Genomic DNA, 24,686 nt, shown 5'->3' on the forward strand with positions numbered 1-24,686 from the left:
AATATTAAGTAACGTAATTCGAGCGCATATTACTTATACATTAACCAACGTCAAACCAGATGAAAAAAAAAATCTTATTACACTATTTAAAAGAATGAAAAAGAAGGTACATACGTTTCCGATTTCGTTATGCGACCGAAAAGAAAATTAGTCCTAATTCGACTTGTCGGATACTTCATCATGTTCATCGAATGTAACTTCTTCTTGGAACATTTAGAAGGCGAGATGACTACTTGACTTCTAAATTTCTAATACAAGAAAAAGTATTTCCAAAAAATTACTACTCACAAATCATGGAAAATTTAATAATAAAAATGTATGAAAGCTTCCAATGGCAAATATTGAAAAGGGTACCTTTCCTAGCGCTTATTTCAGCCTCAAAATGTTTTTATAGGCCTACACTTACACCATGCTGAGACATTCAACCAAAAAGTATACTCACACATTATGTGCCTTAATAAGATATATACATTTTCAGTAAATTTTCTATACATACAAGGTTACTTTACTTATGTGCAACTTAAATAATACTATGCTAGTTAGTTACATTTATTTCCAAACACATGTTGCGTGTGAAAGTGAAAACGTCCATTTCACTAAAGGTAGTGTTTCTTCCCATGTGCAAAAAGTACGCACAACACTCAGATAAGTTTTTTTATTGAGAAAATTATATGGATTAATGTGCACAGCTGCATATAGGGAGGAAAGGAATATGAGAAAGAGAGAGAGAGAGGGGGGGGGAGAATAAAATGGAAAAAAGAAAGAGGAGAAAGAGAGGAGTAAAGTGTTCAAGCTTGTTGATAGATGAAAAACATACACAAGTTAAAAAAAAAACATTCATTTAAAATCTCATCAAAGCAAATTTCTCAACCCAAAACAAAAATGCTGTTAATAATGACGAACGGTAAGTAACACTAAAGGTAAATATTGTTTCGATGTATAGGAGAACAATATTCAAAGTTTCATTTCTTTTATTGATCAAAATTGATTTTTATTGATTATATCCAATTATTTCTATTCAGTTCGCGAAGAATTTACTCAGACATTCAATACCAGAACATTTCGAGATGTGCGTAAGGAAATCAGATAGAGATAGAGAGAAAAGATGTAGGCATTTTCAAAAGCAATCGAATTCTCAAAACATACCTGGATCTAAAGTACCAACGGCCTTGCATTGTTTTATTTGTGAGATACCTATCCTCTTTGGAAATTCTTACCAAAAGTTCTCAAAATGTCCCTTTATCATGTGAGTATATGAACAATTTAAGCTCGTTCTTCGCGCTCGCATTTAATTGTTTAAGACACACAGCTTGTTCCTTGTTTAAATAAAAACGCGCTTAGACTGTCCAGTTTTCAGGTCGGACTATCAAAAATTTTGAGCTCGCGCTTCGCACTCTCATTTTTTAATTGATGATACTTGTACACTCTTCATTAATCACTAAAAAACAGCTAATCCTATAATTGAGTCCCTTTTCACGTATACGTTACTATATTAAAATTTCGGCTCGCGCTCGCATTGATTAGTTGGATACTTATCTTTGTTCATGATTATAAAAACTGCTCAGAATCTTCAGGTCTAAGGACAAGAATTTGAGCTCGCGCTTCGCGCTCGCATTATATATAAAGACCAACAACAAAAACCAAATCTTCAGTCTTGAGTTAGGAATACCCCCTAAAAATCAAATTTATAGCGGCCAATCGAGAAAAAATGTCGATGAAAATATCCCCCCCCCCATTGGCGATCCGCCCCTGGTGGGTGTTTCATAAAGCTGTTCGTAAGTTAAGAGCAACTTAAAGAACGACTGGTGAACCTTTCTTTTGGTAAATGGTACTTTCATTGGCAATGCTTTAGCGCGTAAGAAAGGATCACCAGTCGTTCTCAAAGTTGCTCTTAACCCCGGGAGGGGGGGACTTACATTGACGAGTAGATATCATGCGCGACCCCCCCAAAAAACACGTTAAAAGGATGTCTTTTTCAAGATAGGGTACGTTACGTACTGATAAGGGTGTCAAAAACACAAAAATATTGAAAAAGGGTATCTATTTCGCTCGAAAAAATATACGTGTTTAGGGTGAAATATGCGGGATGATGAAACAAAATCAAAAGGATTTTATAAAGGATGTCCTTTTTGCCCCAACACTACGTGTTTAGAGTCCGATTTGCGCGAGATGTGGAAGGTGGGGCCGTACTAGACCAAAATAATGGCGTGTAAAGGAAAAACCGACGGACCCGTGACATAACAATAAAATATCGCTGTACTTATTTAAGGAATACTTGCCAAGAGTATCGTTTTGTTTCCAATACTTGTTAAGGGGTGTATTTGAATATGGAAAATGCATCGGTGTACTTGTTTAGGGGCTCAATTCTGGGAATATTTGCCAATAGTATTTGTTTCCAATACTTGTTAAGGGTATGGTTTCACACGCCAATACTCCTAAGGGGTGCATATTCAGAATATGGAAAATACGTGTCTAGGGTGCTTTTCAAGACCCCGTGGTCGCGCATGGTATCCACTCGTCAATGTAAGTGGCCCCTCCGGGCTCTTAACTTACGAACATCTTAATGAAACGTACCCAGGTCTTGTTTCGTCCTAGCAGAAAATGGTTTAATGTTTACTACCTGGGAAAATAACTTTATCCAGCATCGATCATGGTTCCACATAAACAATGGACAGTTGATTGGGATTCTGAATTTCATTCGTTTCTCTGATTGATAATGACCGATTGCTCTGATCCATGTTGGCCGGCATGACGACGATCGCAGGGGGGTTGGCGCTTTTCGTCCAATAGAGGGTGTCATTTAAGATGGCAATATCAGTCAGACCAAGGAGATACATCTCCTTAGTCACACTGTCGGTCTCATTAATATTGCGGCTACTCCCGTCATCAACTGTCAGGTCCCATGTAGATACAGTATCTCCATGCAAGGACTTAGCACGCCATTGGCCTCCGATGTCGGTGATATCTTTGAATAAAGCTATCTGTGTGGAGACGTCAAAGATGAATAGGCGTCGTGGATTTCCTGTCAATATTAAATATATATATATATATATAAAAACAAATCCACGACCTACATTTAATATGAAAGCTATAAAAGTAAAGCCATGAAGTGCCATCGACTTGGCGAATACGTCTTAGCCCTGTATCTCATCAAGTCGATCAATACATTTAGATGTCCACTTGGCGATACGTTATCTCGTAAAGTCGTCATAGACAAGAGATGTTATTTCGCCAAGTCGATATATGAAAAGTTATTAACATGTCGAGGAATATTATGTCACCAATTAAATCGACATAAATTATGTCAACATGGCGAAATTCGTGAAATACGTTATCAGTTATCAGGACACAGGGGCAAAGAATATCAATATTTTTAAACAATTGAAATTTTTTAGTCAAATTAGGAACTGATGAAGTTAAGATATGGAATTTCTTTTATCTAGTCGGATTGGGAACGTTGCTTTCCTTTTTTAAATTTACCTATTTCGATAATCTAAAATCAAATCAATCATTCACATGTTATTTGAGTGTCGTATCTTTTCGCTAATAGGTAGTCCGGCCACCGAGCAAGTTGGTGGAACCAGGGAAGTGGAACTCCAACTTCCCTGGTGGAAGGACTCCCAAAGAATATGATTAATGGCTATCCATTACATTAGCCGAAGTCAGTAAAATCCCACATACGTACAGCGACCATGTCGACGTAAGCATCGAGGCCAGGGGGGTGTTTCACAAAGATTTAAGTATGACTTAGGTCGCACTTAAATGTCGACGCGTACATGATATGCAACGCGCAATCTGATTGATCAATATACGCAGTAGTGCGCGTCCTCTTGGCGTGATCTGGGTCCCGTTGCAGAAAGAGTTGCAATCAATCGTAACTTTAAAAATCATGCGCAACTTGATTTTCAACCAATCAACAGCGCGCATTTGGGACTTGCGATTGATTTTTTGACTTGCGTTTAATCGCAACTCTTTCTGCAACAGACCCCAGACCAATGCTGTCATGCCTTTTACACTGCGCGCAACTAGACATTTAAGTGCGACTCTAAGTCATACTTACATCTTTGTGAGAACCCCCCCTGGAACAGAGAAAAATGTATCGTCAAATGCCAAAGACAACCAAGAAGTTTGTAGAAAATGTGTGAATCAAAATAGCAGTTTTGTCCCTGACTCTGGGCAAACGAGAATCAGGGACGAAACTGTTGTTCCTGTTCACCAACTTTCGACAAAGCCCTCTTCCCCAGAAGTTTTTGTCATTAGACGGGCATTTTCATTTTCACCCGGGGGGATGGAGGCAGTCAAATATATTGCTGTACACATGCGTGACAAAAAAAAACGCGTTGAAAGGGGTGTTTTTCAGTTTTGGACGCGGGCCGCGCGTGCACTCGTGAAGGATATCAAAAACACCGATTTTCAACAAAAAAGAGTGGTTTTGAAAAACTGGTCAGTGGTCAATGGCGAGGTCAAACGTACTTTGGGATTGCTTTTTATTTTCCAAAGCTTTTTTTTCAAACGTGTTTAGGGTATGTTTTCCCCCAAGCTTTTTCCCCCGGGACTTTTTTAATTATTACCTGATGAAATTTGGATGACACTTATTTACAGGGGGCATGCAATACCCATGAATATAGTTTAAGCTTATTGTTAGTAAGAAGACAAACTTGTTTAGGGGTAATATTCTGGCGACAAATGTTTAATGTACAAATGTGTAAATGAAGCACGCGAAAAACTTGTTGAGGGGATTATTCTGCAAACAGAGAAAAAAAACCTCGTGTAAGGGCTGTTTGGAAATAATTTGGTCACGCATGTGTACAGAAATACAATTGATTGCCCCCCCCCCCGGCCCCAATACTTGAATCTCAGAGAGCAAATTTCATGAAGTCAAATACGTACGGCTGAAATCGATGCATAACTTCATCCATTTAAGATCTCGACTTTTAAGAATTGTTGCAATGGTGCCCGCAGAGCTGTCAAGAGGCTTACGATAGATTTCAAAAACTCTGGCCCAGTACAGGTACCTGGAAAACAAGTGCAGGGTACGTAGAAATGGATTGTTTATTCTTAACAGATGTTTGCAATTTTGTCTCCTTTATTGAAAAATACACATGTGAGATAAGCAGGATAAGGTAAATGTTCCAAATTAAACAAAGACAAATGAGAGGAAAATTCATAGAATTTGACAAAATTATTATTATACTGTAAAAACGCACAGAAAAAATAGATCTCACGTTATGAAGCTACGAGTCTTCATTCTAAAATGTAAATAAAGATTGGTATAATCGAGGACTAGTTCAAAGAAGAAGCTGGGGAATGGAAAAGGTACAGCATATGATATACAGATTAAAGGCAGATACTTGTCTTAAGGCCCCTCACACCTAACCGAATTGCCTGAAATATGCCTTGCGATGGCTGGCGAAAGGCATTTTTAAAAAATCGTTTTCAATGGTAACTGATAGTGAATCGTATTTACCCTTCGTGTTTGGGTTCGTACATCTTCTGAACTAACAGCTGCGATTATTCATATTCGCGCGGAAATTTTGAACATGTTTAAAAATTTCCCTACGAATTGAAAGATTGTTGGTCATCTGTTTGAATTCACATCTCTTATTTAGTCTGCGGTAATCGTTCGTTTCTTTTTGTCGCGCATAGTCCCTCTCGGCGCTTTTGCCAAAGTGGACCAATCTCGAAAGAACTCGTAACGAAGCTACATGATGACACAACAAGATTGCCTGATCTATTCCCTCGTCTTCGTCTCTAATCGCACGCCATATCACACCATTGCTCACTGTTCCGTGGGTTATACCAACCCTTCGTTCGCCTTCGGCTGCAATTTTCTCTAAGCGGTGAACCGAAAAATCGATATCCTTTGCGTGTTATATTTATCCTTCGCCTAACGTTCGTTGATAAAATTTGACAATAGTTACTGAAAAATGCATGAATTGACGGAAATTTAATTTGAATTCGTTGAATTCGCGTGCTTTTCTTTCATTTTTCCCATTCGTTACCCTTCGTCCGCCTACATTCGGTCAGGTGTGAGGGGGCTTAGGTCTACAAGTAAATTGAGAAAATGAATGTCAACAACTGAAACGGTGGGTGAATTATATTCCCAAACAGACACAAGGTGATAATGACTATGACCACGAATTTATACCACTTTGGAGTTAGCCTATGTCACAGTGGAGTGCATCTAGGAGGGGGTGGGGATGGGAGCTAGGGGGCACTTGCCGCGGGCCTCACTTTCGGGGGGGGGGGGCAAAAAGGAAAGGGGTGCCAAAAAGGGAAAAATGAAGAGAAAGGGAATAAATTCTTCAGGTTTGAATTTTCGCACGGCACACTACATTAATTCTTACAAAAAGTTTTTACATACATGTATTTTTCGATTTAATTGTCAAAGCTTTCCTTCACGCGCTGATTTAATTATTTTTTTTGCAAACAATAATTAAAATAATCCTTAAACTTTTTCCCTTTCAGACAAAACAGTATATATATCAAAATTTCAGCTCGCCCCTTGTGCTTGCACTGATAATAATTATACGCACCATGAGACTACTTCTCCTTAAAATGTCCCGATTTCAGGTCAAAATCCCAATATTTTTTTTTAGCTCGCGAGCATTAATTGCTTAAATAATACGCATCAAGTTAATAATGATAAAAAGTGCTTAAGATGTTCAGTCTTAAGATTTTAATATAAAAATAGACTCGCGCTCTGCCCTCGTAATAGGCATTAGATCGATTTACTTCATGAGATACCTATCATCTTTATGAATTCATAAAAGGGTCTTTTTAAATGTTCCTTTTCATGTCTGAATATCAACAATTTTCAGCTCGCGCTTCGCGCTCTCATTTTTTGTTTGTAAAATATGAATCATGTTTATATTACACTTTGACAGGCCGGGCGCCGTCTAGATACATCACTGCCGTGCCATGATTACTTCTAATACTTATAAACGTGGAGAAGTCTTATTCATGGACTAAGATCAGGCATTCGTGTGGTAACAGAGCAGTATAAATTATAATCCCCTTTAAGAATGTGCATACTTCCATCTTGCCATCAGATCTCGCCACGATTCACTTCAAGATAAAACATTTAATACATACATATAAATTCCCCCCCCCAAAAAAAAAAAAAAACATCTTGCGTAGGGTATTTCAATTTATGCCAGTACCTTTCAGTTACGAACATCTAAAGATAGGCTCTTTTGATCGTGGTAAGGCATACTGAGTTGAAATTCATGAATATGATATATTTCTAAATAATGCGAGCACATGATCAAGGTCAAAGGTTGTTTTGGGGATTTTATTATTATATGAATGGTTTTTTGTGAATAATTATTCGATAGTTGTTTTCAAAGTCAGCACTACTGCGATATTGAATCGCGTAAAATCTAGAGAGACTAACAGAGGCGCCTGTTTGTTCTGTTATATTGATGTGAAAACGGGAAATTTTTATTGTGATCATAAAAAATATCTCCGAGGCATAGCCTACAAATTTTTTTTTCAAAAAAAAAAAACAAATGCAAGCGAGAGGCGCGGACTGACATGTTTTTTTTTTACATATTAACTGAAAAGGAATTCTTTGAGGAGTATTTTCAGGAATTTAGGAAAAATTATGCGTATCTCACCAAATAAATTCTGGGGGGGAAATGACCTAAAAGTGTTCAAACGCGAAATTTTATTAAGCACATTTCGTAATTGTTAACATTAAATCCGATCCCGTAAATAGCTGGGAATATAAAAAAAAAATCAAGCAAGAGGGCCTTCTGTACATAAGACATTGAAGGTTGCGCATTCAGATCACTTCCGAGTGAAGGGTTTAGACAGACTCCGTGCACAGACTACTCGTATATACACCATAGACATGATAGAGGTGCACAGCAAAAACTCTGGTGTTAACCGGTGTACATAGAGGACCACACCACTTATTTTACACCGGTGTTAAATTGCTGGTGTTAGTTTTAATAATATAGGGTATTTATATTGCGCACATATCCACCTTGTTAGGTGCTCAAGGCGCTCCTATATTACCCGGCTAAGCTGGGCGTTCATAACGCTTAATAGTCCGGCAGCCCAGGAGGTTTATTCAACCGAAAGCCGGACAAGCAAATGACCCCATAGCTGGATGGCATAGACCTTGAAGTTTACAAAAATGCATTGCTGCCGGGTTCTATGCGTGGTCTTCCCTCCGAAATGACGTAATATATGACGTCACTACAAAATGGCCCTATTTTACCATTTTCCAGAATTCTACACATAGCATGAAGTCAAGGGAGAATATCTCAGCCAAATCATGCTTGTTTTGTATGAAACTTTTACAATATATTGTTCAAGTAGTGCACAAGAGATATGCAAAATTTCACGAACAGAAATTATTGTTTACATATGCAAATTACGTAATGAAATTTGCATGTCATTAGTTTTGGAGATTTCTCGCATAAAAAATTGTCAAAAATCGATTCAGAAATATATTTTCTTTTTTAGTGTACTTTATTTGATATTTTTCCTCTCAAGCATAATATCATTGTCTTTATCTATATCTCTACTTTAAGAAAATATATAACAGTAATTGAAAAAGTCATTATAGACTGTGATTTCAGCCCCCTTTCCAATATGGTGCGCACGTAGAAATCGTGCGTTTTTGGCCTATTTTCACCATATGGCTGAGGTGTGCGAACGATATGCCTACTTCATTGATGTTTCCTGCATTTTGCATGATATTAAATCTTCCAAACAACATGTTTTCCTCTTCATTATGTCTCTGGTGATCAATCAATGATTTCAGCCAAAATTGATTGCCCACTGGGAAGTCTATAGGCTACGTTTTCAGCCTAGTTTTCAACAACGAACCAATACCATGTATGACTGCATCGTTCTAGTCGAGTCGGATAAGGGGGTTTCTATGTACCATCAAAATATTTTTCACTCAATGTTTTGGTATTTGCCTAAAGTGTCTAGTTAATGAATCTTGATGTTCCCTTCTCAAAATCGTGTCCAACGGAGTTCAAAATTGTTATCTTTGGAGGCCCTCTTGGTCTTTTTTAATGAAAATCAATTATTTTCATATTTTATTGCACAAAGTCTGACAATGGGAAATTTTAAATCAATACGCATTTCACTAGGATTTGGATAATAGAAATCGGTTGAAATTGTTTTCTGAATAGTCCGATTAATATATAAAAAAAAAGAATTCATCAAAAATTTTGAACCAAAATGTTCATGTGCATTGACATCTATCTGTTTCATCTTGCATCCGATCGCCTTTGTTGATGTGCCTAACATGCAGAAAATAACGTACTTAGCGATCGATAGAAAGGTATGTATTACTTGTATCATGTGTATGAGGGTAAAATGCATTTTCTACACAAAGCAATTTTTATGATAATTAAATCTCTTGAAAAAGATAGAAGTTCGAGGCATTGCTCTGCATTTTCATTTTTCATGCAATTACTCTCGGGCACCTGAAAGCATAGTCCCACAAGAACCAGTAAAATGTTACATACAGTACCATACCATTATCCATAGCTTGACTATTATGATATCGTGCTTTTCGGAGCCCCCAATGTGGTAAAATTTTGTTTTGAGTATGTATTTTTTTTTCCTTTAAATCACTTTTCTCTATCAGCTACATATAAAGAAATTGGGGCATAGCAAAGCGTACCCCTCAGGGGGCTGCCAAAGTCACCCAATCTTTTTTTCGTATCTTGCCAGTTTCTCGGAAAATTAGTAATTTTTAGGCAAACAGCGTTTCTGCCTGCGGTAAAGCCCTTGTTTTTGTTTTGTAACCACATAAAGATGACAAAGTAGGATCTTCTTTATCAGTTACATATGTCTATTTTCATTCTTTATTGTAAAAAAAATGCAATGTTTGAGCCCCCATTCAGACAAAAGGGCATTTCTGCTATATAGTAAAGCTAGCTTTGATTTTGGAAACCACTCGGAAATAAAAGAAGAGGCATTTTTTTCTATCAGCTATATGTAAAAAAAAGTGCTGGCACATCGACTGCTACCTTCTTCAGAGGCTCCAAGATTGGCAGATTTTCCCCATATTGGAAAAAATATGGAAAAGGGGTGGGTGACTTTCGGAACCCCCGGAGGGGATAGACTTTGCTGTGCAACCACTTATTAGCAGCAGATTGAAGAAAGTCTACTCCTTTAATTCCATGTAGTTTCAAAAGAATGAAACTGGCTTCACCATATAGCAGAAACGCTTTTGGCCTGAATGGGGGCTCGAAAATAGCACATTTTCCCATAAACAGGTAAAGTATGAAAAAAGGGTAGGTGATTTCGGCGACCCCATAAGGGGGGTATGTTCCAATATGCCAACACCTCTTTATATGTAGCAGATAGAAGAAACTCTACTCTTTCGTCTCCATATAGTTTAAAATCAATAAGAGTAGTTTTACTACATAGCAGAAACACCTTTTGCCTCAATGGGGGCTCGAAAATAGCATATTTTCCCATAAATAATTAAAATATGAAATAGGGTAGGTGATTTTGGTGACCCCCTAAGGGGGTATGTTCCAATATGCCAACACCTCTTTATATGTAGCAGATAGAAGAAAGTCTACTCTTTCGTCTCCATATAGTTTAAAAGCAATAAGAGTAGTTTTACTACATAGCAGAAACACCTTTTGCCTCAATGGGGGCTCGAAAATAGCATATTTTCCCATAAATAATTAAAATATGAAATAGGGTAGGTGATTTTGGTGACCCCCTAAGGGGGGTATGTTCCAATATGCCAACACCTCTTTATATGTAGCAGATAGAGGAAACTCTACTCTTTTGTCTCCATATAGTTTAAAAGCAATAAGAGTAGTTTTACTACATAGCAGAAACACCTTTTGCCTCAATGGGGGCTCGAAAATAGCATATTTTCCCATAAATAGTTAAAATATAAAATAGGGTAAGTGAATTTGGCGACCCCCAAGGGGGTATGTTCCAATATGCCAACACCTCTTTATATGTAGCAGATAGAGGAAAGTCTACTCTTTCGTCTCCATATAGTTTAAAAGCAATAAGAGTAGTTTTACCACATAGCAGAAACACCTTTTGCCTTAATGGGGGCTCGAAAATAGCATATTTTCCCATAAATAGTTAAAATATGAAATAGGGTAGGTGATTTTGGTGACCCCTAAGGGGGGTATGTTCCAATATGCCAACACCTCTTTATATGTAGCAGATAGAGGAAACTCTACTCTTTTGTCTCCATATAGTTTAAAAGCAATAAGAGTAGTTTTACTACATAGCAGAAACACCTTTTGCCTCAATGGGGGCTCGAAAATAGCATATTTTCCCATAAATAATTAAAATATGAAATAGGGTAGGTGATTTTGGTGACCCCCTAAGGGGGTATGTTCCAATATGCCAACACCTCTTTATATGTAGCAGATAGAAGAAACTCTACTCTTTTGTCTCCATATAGTTTAAAAGCAATAAGAGTAGTTTTACTACATAGCAGAAACACCTTTTGCCTCAATGGGGGCTCGAAAATAGCATATTTTCCCATAAATAATTAAAATATGAAATAGGGTAGGTGATTTTGGTGACCCCCTTAGGGGGTATGTTCCAATATGCCAACACCTCTTTATATGTAGCAGATAGAGGAAACTCTACTCTTTTGTCTCCATATAGTTTAAAAGCAATAAGAGTGGTTTTACTACATAGCAGAAACACCTTTTGCCTCAATGGGGGCTCGAAAATAGCACATTTTCCCATGAATTTGCAAATTACGTAAAAGGGGCGGGTAACTTTGGCAGTTCCCAAAGGTGGTAGGCTTTACTGTACCAGCACTTCTTTATATGTAGCAGATAGAGGAAACTCTACTCTTGTCTCCACATAGTTTAAAAACAATGAAAGTGGCCGTACTACATAGCAGCAACACTTTTTGCCTCAATGGGGGCTTGAAAAAGCATATTTTCCCACAAATAGGTAAAATATGAAAAAGGGTGGGTGATTTCGACGCTCCCTGAAGGGGGTATGCTTCAGTATGCTAGTAGCAGATAGAGGAAACTCTACCCCACTAGCTCCCACTTATCTCCATGTAGTTTAAAAAGAATGAAAGTGGCTTTATTCCATATCAGAAACGTTTTTTTGCCTTAATATGGGCTCCAAAGTGGCATATTTTCCAATAAATGGGTAATAATCATGATAATGGTATTTGCCCTTTAACTTGGTCATGAAGCGTTACAGTATTGTCGGTATATTATATCCTCTTTCGTGTCGAATGCTGATATTTTGAAATAGTTGTTGATGTTAATAATTGAACAGATCAATGCTCATGCAAATTTTTGACCAAAATCATGCCCATTTCGGGATAAATTTTATTTCAAAATATATCATCAGAAAACGAATTAAATCGATTTCTACTATCCCAGTCATAGAGAAATGCGCATTGATTAAAAGATTGTCCCATTGTCAGACTCTGTGCAATAAAATATGAAAATAATTGCTTTTCATTTTAAAAAAAGTCCAAGAGGGCCGCCAAAGATATCAATTTTGAACCCCGTTGGACACGATTTTGGGAAGGGAACATCAAGATTCATTAACGAGACACTTTAGACAAATACCAAAACGCTGAGTGAAAAATATTTTGATGGTACACAGGAACCTCTTATCCGACTCGACTACAACGATGCAGTCTTACATGGTATAGGTTCGTTGTTGAAAACTAGGCTGAAAACGTAGCCTATAGACTGCCTAATGGGCAATCAATCTGTGCTGAATTCATTGATGTATCACCAGATTCAAAATGAAGATGAAAATATGTTGTTTGGAAGATTTAATATCATGCAAAATGCAAGAAGCACTAATAAAGTAGGCATATCGGTCGCCCACCTCAGCTATATGGTGAAAATAGGCCAAAAACGCACGATTTCTATGTGCGCACCATATTGGAAAGGGGGCTGAAATCACAGTCTATAATGACTTTTTCAATTACTGTTATATATTTTCTTAAAGTAGAGATATAGATGAAGACAATGATACTATGCTTGAGAGAAAAAATATCAAATAAAGTACACCAAAAAAGAAAATAAATTTCTGAATCGATTTTCGACAATTTTTTATGCAAGAAATCTCCAAAACTAATGATATGCAAATTTCATTACGTAATTTGCATATGTAAACAATAATTTCTGTTCGTGAAATTTTGCATATCTCTTGTGCACTACTTGAACAATATATTGTGAAAGTTTCATACAAAACAAGCATGATTTGGCTGAGATATTCTCCCTTGACTTCATGCTATGTGTAGAATGTCTGAAAAATGGTGAAATAGGGCCATTTTGTAGTGACGTCATATATTACGTCATTTCGGAGGGAAGACCACGCATAGAACCCGGCAGCAATGCATTTTTGTAAACTTCAAGGTCCATGCCATCAAGCTATGGGGTCATTTGCTTGTCCGGCTTTCGGTTGAATAAACCTCCTGGGCTGCCGGACTATAAGGAATTACTTCCTACCGGTACCCATTTACCTCACCTGGGTTGAGTGCAGCACATTGTGGATCAGTTTCTTGCTGAAGGAAATTACGCCATGGCTGTTTTACACCTATAGGTGCTATTACAACACCTATGGTTGTTACATTTACACTCTTTGGTGTTATGTTCAATCTCTAGGGTGTTATTTTAACACCTCAGGGTGTGGTCCTCAGTTTTAACACCACAGTTTTTACAGTGTGGATAAAATTAGCACCTCTATGATATCATGGACCTATTACGAGATAGGTCCATGATGATATTCACACATCAGCAGGGGGTGACAGGGTTAAGCCTGAGCATAGGGGCAAGTTGAGGAACCACCCCTGGGCCAATAATGAATGAGTCAGATATTGTGGTGGTGTCATGTATTGATAACCCATATTAACCACATCTATGAAACAAAAAGTAGTTTTGAGAGGAAAAAATACAAATTTCGGCCAAAAAAGTAAACAAAAAGTCTGTGAAAAAGATCAGCGCTGTTTACCAACATACGTCTTTAAATATAATAAAGAAATAAGAACAATATTGTTAGTTCCAGGTATGGATTCTTCTTTCTTGTCATAGTCTTTTGCATGATAGATGCATAAGAAATGTGTGGATGTGAAAATATTGCATGAAGTTCGGACTGGGGTCATTTGAGCCAGCCAACATGGGGCATGTTGAGCCATGGTATTTCTTATGGAAATGTATAATTTAAAAAAAAAACATGCAGGCAGAAAGGAGCAAATTCACATTTGCCTTTATAGAGGATGTTAGTATTTATAGAGATTTAGCAGGTGAGACTTAAAAGACTTTAAATAAAATATTGACATGCTGGTTCTTCCTTCATACATTTTGAACATAGTTTTGTGGCTCAACTTACCCCAGAAGGTGGCACAACTTACCCGACAGATGGGGTAAGTTGAACCATTTGACATCGTGTTTCCAATAGTCACAATTACTTTCATTGTGGGGGTAGAAAGTTATGTAAAGGTGAAAAATATTTTCCAAGAGTCAAATTTAAAGGCAATGCATGTACTTATTCACAATACAATATCATTGGTCATATCATTTCTAACATGCAAAATGCAAAAAGTGTTACAACTAACCCCACCTTCCCCTACATACAAGTACATACGTGCGTACAGTCTGACAGTGCAGTGCATCTACTTTTTCTTCAACACCTCCACACAGTCACGCCCACCTTCGCTCGACCCCATCCACCCTTCCCACCCATGCCCACACACGCGCACAAATACAACGTCAAGTGGTTTAACGCTTACCCCTGTTCGTCATCAACAATCAAACTGGAAATGGTGTATCCATCCGAAGTGAACGCCACCTCTTTCCGTAGGGAATCAGATCCTTGTCCAATGTTCACTGATGTTATAACCCTGTTATACGCAATGTACAGAATGCGCAACGATTCTGAGATCGCGATGAAATAAGGTTCTACAAAGAGGAATCAGATAGAAATTGAAAGGGCTAAAAAATCGTTCTCTTTACAGAAGTAGCGTAACAAGCGATAGAGGCAAGGTGCAGTGTCCCTTTGGTACACCAACATTTAATGTAAACAACCAACGAACAAAAAAGAGCAAAATAAAAAATGTAATAACGCCGCCTACACTTGTAAAAACACTTGTTAGAACGCATTTAACCCAAAAGATGTAATGATTGTGAATCGTTTATTTCATCCATTTTATTTGAGAATTGTTATCAATATAATCTATTCCAAATGTGAACAAAATTTTCTTTAATAATAATAACTCTTTATTTACCCAGGGTAGCCACTCTCAGCTGTAAGCTGTTCTTCCAGCGGGCCCTGCATAACATAATATGTTATTATTACCCTACTCCATTCTCATACGTCGAGCACCTGACAAGAAGGCAGAAGGTCCCATCTTTATCTGTTTATTCATCTATTGATTCATTTATTTATTCATATATTTATTAATTCATTTATTCATATATTTATTTACTTATTCATTCATTCATTCATTCATTTATCTATTCATTTTCTTATTCATGTTTCTACTTGTTAATTTATGTATTTATCTATATATTTGATTCTATTTACTTTTTTTGTGGGGGGGGGGGTAGGTGATATTTTTTACTTACTGCGGTTATTATAAAGAGGTTGAAAGGGCACCTCCTCTCTATTTCTACCATCTTCATCTGCACGGTAGACTTTACGTTCCTGATCATCAGTCCAGTATATCTTCTTCTCGACGGAATCATACGCAACATCTCTTGGTTCCCCAGCCAATGGAATGGAAGTGAAATTCAAACCATCTTGGGGATCTGCAACAAATATTTTTCCCGGAGTCCCTGAGCTTGTCACATAGATACGAGCCTTCATTGCTGGAAGAAAATATAAAAAAAAAATCAGGACATTCCTTGTCTTGTGGCTAAGTGGGGTCTTATCGCCTTCAGGGTTTACACAGTTGTTTTATTTTCCCGAATTAATATTAAAAGATGCTGGAAAGTCTGGGCCTAGTGTTGCCGGCTCTAAGCTGGAAAAAAAATCCCATAAAGTGCATTAAAAATCCCAAATGATTCAAATTGCAATAATCTGTGAAAAAGGTGAGGAGGTTATTGCCCCAAAACTAGTTAATGTGTGGTCGTTTGTTCAAACCACGTCAGATTTTTGGTTTTATTTTTTTAAGGTTTCGATGCAATGTGGATTGGCAACACTGCTATTGTATCGTACAACTATGTTCAGTGTACTGAAATCATCGGTTGAATTTACGGAAATTTCCGTGATAGAATTGCGTATTCGCTGATGTACATTCTTTGCATGAATATTAACTATCTACAGCAGATCGTATATACTATCCGCGTCATATTATTAAAAAAAAAACTCATGCTTTTCACCTAAACCTTCAAAAATCTTATTCATTTTGATTCCCAAATTATATATATATAAATTCATTTTGTACCTGATATATAGGATATTCATATCTTTATGTAGTGTCAATCATAATTGACAGTATTTTGTCTTCTATGTTCTCCATGTCACTCTCCTCTTCTTCACCACTTTCTGTTTTCTCTCTACCTCACTCAATTTTCTCTTTTTTGGAGGGCATACCCCCTCTCTCCCTCTTTCCATTATTTTCATTTCTCTCTCTCCCTCCTCCCCTTTGCTAATATCTCTCTCTCAATCTTATATTTATGAGATACATCTTTTAATTGGATCTAAGTTTTGATATTAAATACTGTAATTACGTTTTAATTCATCTGCTTTGTTACATAATTGGTTTTAATAGAGTACCACACCCTGAGGTTTTAAAATTACACCCTAAAGATTGAACATAACACAAAATAGAGTAAATGTAACAACCAAAGGTGTTGTAATAACACCTATAGGTGTAAAACTAACACCACCAATTTAACACCGGTGTAAAATAACTGGTGTGATCTTCTATATACACCGGTTAACCTATTTTTTGTTGTTGTGTACTTCAAAATACACTGTTAAAAAAAAAACAGTTAACACCTGTAATCTTACATGACTGTATTGTGGAAAGTATACAGAAAACATTTCGGTGTAGGTGTATGGAATCTCACAAATTTCCAGTAATAACTTTCGCTTTTTTTATCTTTTTTTTCAAACAGAAATGTTCTAAAAAATATTGCCAGTGAAAAAAAAATCTATGCACAATCTAAAAAACAAAAGAAAGATATGATTGTTTTCGTAGATAAAACGACCTCATTAGAACCTTGCTTCCATACCGTCAGGTATTTAATTTTGATAAGAGACAATGTCTATAATAAGCATAATAAAATTTATTTCTAATGGCCGGCGAGAGTTTCTAAACATGCTAAAGCTAACACGCGGAGAAGATGCTGAGAAATAATTTATCATGGCTGATATTTTGTAGCATTCGATTGGTTTATAACAGAGGTTCTCAAACTTTTTCTGTGAAGGGCCAGATGAGACTCAAAATACACCTGCAAGGGCTAGGGTGAAGATAATAAAGAAAAAGTGTGCGCGAAGCGCAAAGACCATTGCGTTCGGGGTCCTAGATGCTCTCTTGTGCAATCTGGCCCTTATTTTGGGAGCATTCAATCCAACAAATTTATAACAGTTTCATATAGAACGCAGGCAAAATTAGAAAAGTTTTGAAAATACAGCGAGAGTCAATATAATAATGAAATTGCAGTACTTTGTTAAAAGGAATCTAGATTGTACCTATACATATACCTGGTATAATTGGGGAGACAGATAATGTCCTGAAGTAACAATATTTTGTGTAGTAAAAGTAGATTAGCATGTCTGTTGTAGACTATAATAAGGGTGTCAGTCTCTTAATCACTTTCAATGGGAAAAGTGACACTATAAGCAACAAGTTGCTTGAACCTTGGCACAAAAGGTGATATTGCCAGATGAAAGCACTGGTGCAAATGTTCACTGGTAAAAAAAAAACAAGGTGCTTCGGTATGATCGTTTTTTTAAAAATGTTCATTGTGGAATTTGTACTTTCGCACCTGTAGGTCCAAACGTGGTGAGAACTGGTCATCTAATAAGAAAGTAGATCGAACAGACACCAAAGACTCCACTAAACTTTGTTTAAAAGTGAAAATTATTTGACATGCCATTACTTTTATTACGGTTTCATGGATACACAATGTAATCATATTGAGCTTTGTTTCATATTGTGAATCTAAGCAGAGTCTCGCGGGCCGGATTGAAAAGCTCTGCGGGCCGGATCCGGCCCGCGGACCGTAGTTTGAGAAGCCCTGGTTTATAATGTGTTATTTCTTTAAAAGCTTCAGAGGACTGGAATCTTTCACGTGTCAACGGTCAACAAGGAATGCATTTGGATTAAATTGGTTTAAATGTTTGTATTCTTCATATTTCGAGATGCATTCACCATACGCAGTGTATATCTAATGAATATTGAACTTCATAAAGTCGTTGTCTGGCTTCAATGCAATTAACTGTCACTGAACCTTGAAAAAATAAATTTGTACTATTCAAAACACAAACTAAATAAAAATGGTACTGACATTCCTCCATTTACAATGGATGGCAAGATTATTTCCCACGTATCAAATATTAATTTTTAGGTATATCAAGATAAATGAATTTTCAACCTGGAAACCTCATATTGAATTATGCACTTGTTTATCAAAAAGTACTGGTGTCCTCTGCAAACTGAAGTTTATATTAACCAGACATGTATTAATTTCACTTTATAATACTTTGGTTTTACCCCCATCTCACTCATTGCTGTATGCTATGGGGGAATGGATTCAAAACACATTTACATATATTATTTCTTATTCAAAATAGGTTAAAGGAAACCAAAACCCAAGAAGAGAAGTAATCTTATTGGAAAGAGTAAAATGAGAGGAACAATTTAAAAAAAGTTTCATCAAAATCATTTATGAAATAAGCAAGTTATGGGAGTTTGAAAACTCTTGTTGTATTTCCTATGGGCATCCTCAAATTGGCAAACGTGCTTCAAAATGGATGATTTTGTGGACAACTCTCCATTTGTTTTGTACACAAATTTTCATATTTTCCTCATCATCTTTCGAATTGCATCTTGCCTCCTTCTGATCACAACACATGTCATGGGAAAATATAATCCACACCATATATGTCAATGTCAGGAGGACGTGAAATATGTAAAATAAAGGGGAAAATCTGAAAATATGTGTACAAAACAAATGGAGAGTTGTCCACAATATCAGCCATTTGGAAGCACGTTTGCCAATTTGAGGATCCACATAGTAAGTACAACAAGACTTTTTAATCGTCCATAACTTGCTTATTTCATTACCGATTTTGATGATATTTTTTTTTAAATTGTTCCTCTCATTTTACTCTTTCCAATAAGATTGCTTCTCTTCTTGGGTTTTGGTTTCCTTTAATAAGAACAGTTTGTAATGCACATTTCAATAGTCACACAAACAAGTTATTTCTTGATTGTGAAATATTTAAAACTTTTGACTTAGCTCTTATGTATGCTTATATATTTATGTACAATTACCGTTCAAATCTCTTGCCAAATATTTTTAATTATCTCTTCAACACAAATGCCTCTTACCATTCATACTTTACGCGTCATTCAGCAGATCTTCATAAAAAAATAAAATTACCCAAAATTCTATATGTTGTAGAGGAATGAAGCTGTGGAATGGTTAAAATAATGCCATTAAACAAAGTAAAACCCTAAATAAGTTTTCAAAACTTTTGAAAATGGAATTTTCTCTCAGTATAAAAACTCCTGCCAATAGCTAGCACACTGTATGTCACTATAATTTATGCTTATTACTTCTAGTTTGCCTGTTTCTATATTTCCCCTGTATTAGCCCATTTTTTATTGTATTTAAACGTTATCTGTTGTTTACTCTTTATGTATGTCTTATATTTATTTGTATTTCATCGTATCACGATTATGCCCAACCCACAAGTTTTTTTTTAATGAAAATTTTCAGGGGCTCCCTATCCCATGTTTTTATCTTATTTGTATATACCTGTATTTTTATGATTGATTGATTGAAATGAATTTTGAATTGGTGAGTGAAAGTTTCCCCGGCAATTTTGCCTTTACGTGCTTTTTATATATATATAAATATTTTTCGTATTTTCCAATATATACGTATTTAGTACTTATTTATATACTTTATTCTATTATTGCATTATAGGACACATTTCTGAGTTTTCAATGCATGGAACAATAAATTGATATGAATCTCCTTTTTTTAAATATAAATATATTTACCAGTTTCGCAGTTTTTTCCTGTGAAGCCGTATTGGCAAACACACCTATATCCGTCAACTGTTTCGTCACATCTTCCTTTGATACAGGGTTTCCTGTAGCAATCTGTTAATATGATAATAGTAAAGAGAGAGAGAAATTGGTGAACATGTGATACCTCAATCCAAGCCCGGCTGTATGTCGTTACCATTCACAAAAAACACCCATTCTCAGCAAGGAAACAGACAATAAAATCAACTCAACGAAAAAAAAAGTGATTCATTTAATAAAGATCGAGATTCGAAAATGCGCCATCATCTGATGATAAAAAAAAATGCGCGCACTCAATCAAAAAAGCACCCGTGGTGTGGATGCAGCAGACAAACATGGATTACATAATCCCAGGGGCGTCGATCCATTTTTCAGATTGGGGGCAAAATCAGTTAACGTTCCAAAGGTGCTCGATCGTACAAAACACCTACCCACACACACACACCTCCTCACACCCACCCGCACACAAACCCATACACACAGAGACACACACACATGTATATTATATATATAGAGAGAGATAGATATATATATGACTCATGAGACACAGACACGTATCTCACCAACAAATAAATGCGAGCGCGAAGCGCGAGCTGATTTTTTTTTTAGTATACTGACAGGAAAAGCGTGCCTGTTTAGGACTGTTTGTAGTAACTCATGAGGAGGATACATATCTCACTACACAGATATCACGAGTGCCGAGAGTGAGCTGAAATTTCTTTATATTCTGACCTGAAAACTTGATATTCTAAGCATTTTTTGGTACCAATGATTAAGATTTGTATCTAAAAGAAGAATAGATGCGAAGCGCGAGCTCCAAATTTTGATATTTCGATCTGAAAAAATGACAGTTTAATGGACGTTTTTGATAAAGAACAAGATAAATATCCAAGAAAAGATGATTGCAAATCGAAGCAGGAGTTCTTTTGAGGCTTAGAACTAAAAACGGGACATTTACATTCACCTATTTAATAATGAAAAGTATGGGTTTTTGCAACAGAAATGATGCGAGCGCGAAGCGCGAGCTGAAAATTTTTATATTCCAATCTGAAAAGCGGACATTTTGAGCAGATTTTAAATAAAGAACGAGTTGTGTATCTCCATCTCGCTTGCTGAACATTACACTGTTGTTTTTTTAATGCATATCCGGAATTATTGGGGGGGGCAAAATGATATGTTTGCCCCCCCCCAATATTTTCATTGGTGGGGCGATCGCCTCCCCCCCCGCCACCCTGCCCCCCCAGGATCGACGCCTCTGCATAATCCATATTTCATTGTTGGAAAAAGAAATCGTCTCGAAATTTGTTTTGCCCAATTATGTTCATGGAGCCTAAATAGATACCGATAGGTTACGTTGGAACTTGCGAGAAGAGGGTTGAGGGAGGGGAAGGGGGTGATTTACCTGGTAACCTGCAGACGATATGATTATCAAAACCATTCACATTAGCCATGTTAACAGGTAGATGGCCCGAAGGTTTGGGAAGGAGTTTGGGAAGGAGGCTTATCTTGGATCCATCCGGGCCGGTAATCGTCTGGCATGACACACTACATATCTTTTTGTCGATGTCCGAACCCCATACGCCACCTTTTCAGAAAAATAGATCAACCAAAAAAAAAATAGAAATTGAAAATTAGATGAGCAGGGTTTGATAAAACTGATTTATTCATAAAAAAATCATGAAAATAACATTACAATGGTAATGCGAAATCTAACTTAAAATAATTCTATTTTTTTATCATCACAATGTACATCATTACAAAAGTAATTCGTAGAAATGAAGTGTTCGTAACTTTGGCAGTTTTTTAAGGGATACTCCAGGCTGAAAATAATATGATTTGAAATTTTGAAGAGGATCCGATGAAGAAAAAACAAAACTGAAAATTTGAACGAAAAGGAAATAAAGAAGTTATTATATTTTATAGATTTGCATTATTTTGGTAAAACAGTTCTATGCACTTCTTCATGAATATTCAATGGGTATACCAACGATGCCATATCCCCCACTTGCTCTTTGTATTTTATTGCATGCAGTTATTCACTGATGCAAATTATACCATACGCACATGTACACTGTTAAAATGTGATTTAAACAACGCTGTTTACTATGTGAATCGCACAGTACCTTAAACAAGTGTTTAAAATCTTACATTGGCTGCCTGTAAAACAACGTATTATGTTCAAGATTTTGTTGTTAACTTTCCACGGTGTCCATGGCCCTTCTCCCCAGTACCTTATTTCACTGATCAAAAGTTATACCCCTTCAAGATCCTTACGTTCCTCCTTTTCCACACGTTCCAGTTCTCTCGTTACGTTACCCCCAAAGTTTCCAAAACCTGGGGGAAAGATCATTTCTTTACTCATCCTCCAAGTTATGGAATAGCCTCCCTGAAAACATTAAACATTGCTTGACCTCTGAAACTTTCAAACAATACCTTTAAACATTTCTCTTAAATTCTTCTTAATTTCCTTTATAACTTCATAAAAAGCGCCTTGAACACTCTACAGAGTGGATTTGGCGCGATATAAATCTAATTATTGTTATTGTGCTGGGATTATTTATGAAGAAATACTTGAATATAAACTTAGTTGCTTCAGAATTCAAACACGTATTTAAAACCTTTACTGTGCAATTCACATAGTAAACAACGTTGTTTAAATTGTTTTGAACAGTGTATGAAAATAATCACGTGGCGAAGTGACATCATCAGCCGACCTAACGAATATTCATGTCGACGTGCATAAAATTGTTCTCTTAAAATATTGATAAACTTTTTGAAAAAAAAAATCCCAAACCTTCGTTATTGTTATCTAAATTTGATGAAACTATCTGCATTTTGCTCGGCGAATTTTACTCTGTTTAATTTACTCTGTTTAATAGAATATACTTATTATGTAAAATTTGCTTGTTTTCTTTGCAACTATTTCACTGAAGTGATCTACGCTACGTCAACTTATTTCAGCTGAGTAAAACAACAGTTGTAATACATTTTTTTAATATAGGAAAGTGGAATTTCAAAAGTCCACGATCACTGACATCATTTCAACTTAAAAATTTATATTTGCACACGGCCGATGATACCTAACCGAAAATCAGTGAGAACACTTTCCAAAAAGACTATTTTAAACATAACTTTTCAGTTGAGTGACTGTTTAATGTTGTTTTTTTTTCTTTGTTAAAAATCAACTATTTTACACACCATAATCCATACAATTTAAAACAGAAATTGATATGACAGTTATTAAAAAAATTACATTGATTTGGCGTTAATTGGAAAAAGTAGTTGATGATGATAATGATGATAACGGTGATGGTGATGATATTGATTACGGTGAATAATGATGATGGTGTTGATGATTATGGTGATGATGTTTAATAATAATGATGATGATGATGACAATGATGATGATGAATTATGATTATGATGATAATAATGGTGATGATGATATTGATTACGGTGAATAGTGATGATGGTGTTGATGATGATGATGAATGATGATGATGACAACGATGATGATGAATTATGATAATGATGATAATAATGGTGATGATGATATTGATTACGGTGAATAATGATGATGGTGTTGTTGTTGATGATGATGATGATGATGGGGATGATGATTAAGATGATGATTAATAATTATGATAATGATGATAATAATGGTGACGATGAAGAAGAAAGGATGATAATTAAAAGACAAGTCCACCCCAACAAAAACTTGATTTGAATAAAAAGAGAAAAATTCAACAAGCATAACACTGAAAATTTCATCAAAATCGGATGTAGAATAAAAAAGTTATGGCATTTTAAAGTTTCGCTTATTTTCAACAAGTTATATGAACGAGCCAGTCACATCCAAATGAGAGAGTTGATGACATCTCACTCACTTTTTCTTTTGTATTTTATTATATGAAATATGAAATATTTTTATTTTCTCATCATTGTCATGTGAAATGAAGTTTCATTCTTCCCTCAACACGTGGAATTCCATTAATTTAACATTTTGTGCTCCAGGCAAGGAGGTCCTAATCGTCAAATTCGTAAAAATTAAATTATTGTATGATTCAAACAATAAAAAACAAAAGAAATAGTGAGTGAGTGACATCATCGACTCTCTCATTTGGATGTAACTGGCTCGTTCATATAACTATTTTGAAGAAAATAAGCGAAACTTTGAAATGTCATAACTTTCTTATTTTACGTCCGATTTTGATGAAATTTTCAGCATTATGCTTGTCTGATTTTTCTCTATTGATTCAAATCAACATTTTTCTGAGGTGGACTTGACCTTTAAGATGATGGTGACGATGATGCGTGATAATAATGAAGATAAGATGATAATAGTAACTATAAGACAATTGGTAAGAAAAAATCATTTTATAATGTCGTCTAATTACCTGATAACAACACTAGCATGACACCAGATAACGAAAGTATAATCATGCCTTCACCTCGACAAAGCTGTTGAAGCAAC

The 24,686-nt window shown here is 36.1% G+C and overlaps 1 protein-coding gene across 1 annotated transcript; it reads right to left on the reverse strand.

The window, feature by feature from the left end:
• Positions 1-2,497: 2,497 nt before the first annotated feature.
• On the reverse strand, positions 2,498-24,686 carry LOC121428931 (low-density lipoprotein receptor-related protein 6-like). The gene is made up of 7 exons (XM_041625822.1): positions 24,610-24,686; positions 21,615-21,797; positions 20,186-20,287; positions 15,570-15,812; positions 14,735-14,903; positions 4,891-5,015; positions 2,498-3,022 (listed from the first exon to the last, which is right to left on the reverse strand). Exons 1-7 carry the CDS (start codon positions 24,653-24,655, stop codon positions 2,649-2,651), a joined length of 1,242 nt encoding a protein of 413 aa, XP_041481756.1. The 5' UTR covers positions 24,656-24,686; the 3' UTR covers positions 2,498-2,648.

This window comes from Lytechinus variegatus, chromosome 15 (assembly GCF_018143015.1).
Source record: "Lytechinus variegatus isolate NC3 chromosome 15, Lvar_3.0, whole genome shotgun sequence".
Taxonomy (NCBI): Eukaryota; Metazoa; Echinodermata; class Echinoidea; order Temnopleuroida; family Toxopneustidae; genus Lytechinus; species Lytechinus variegatus.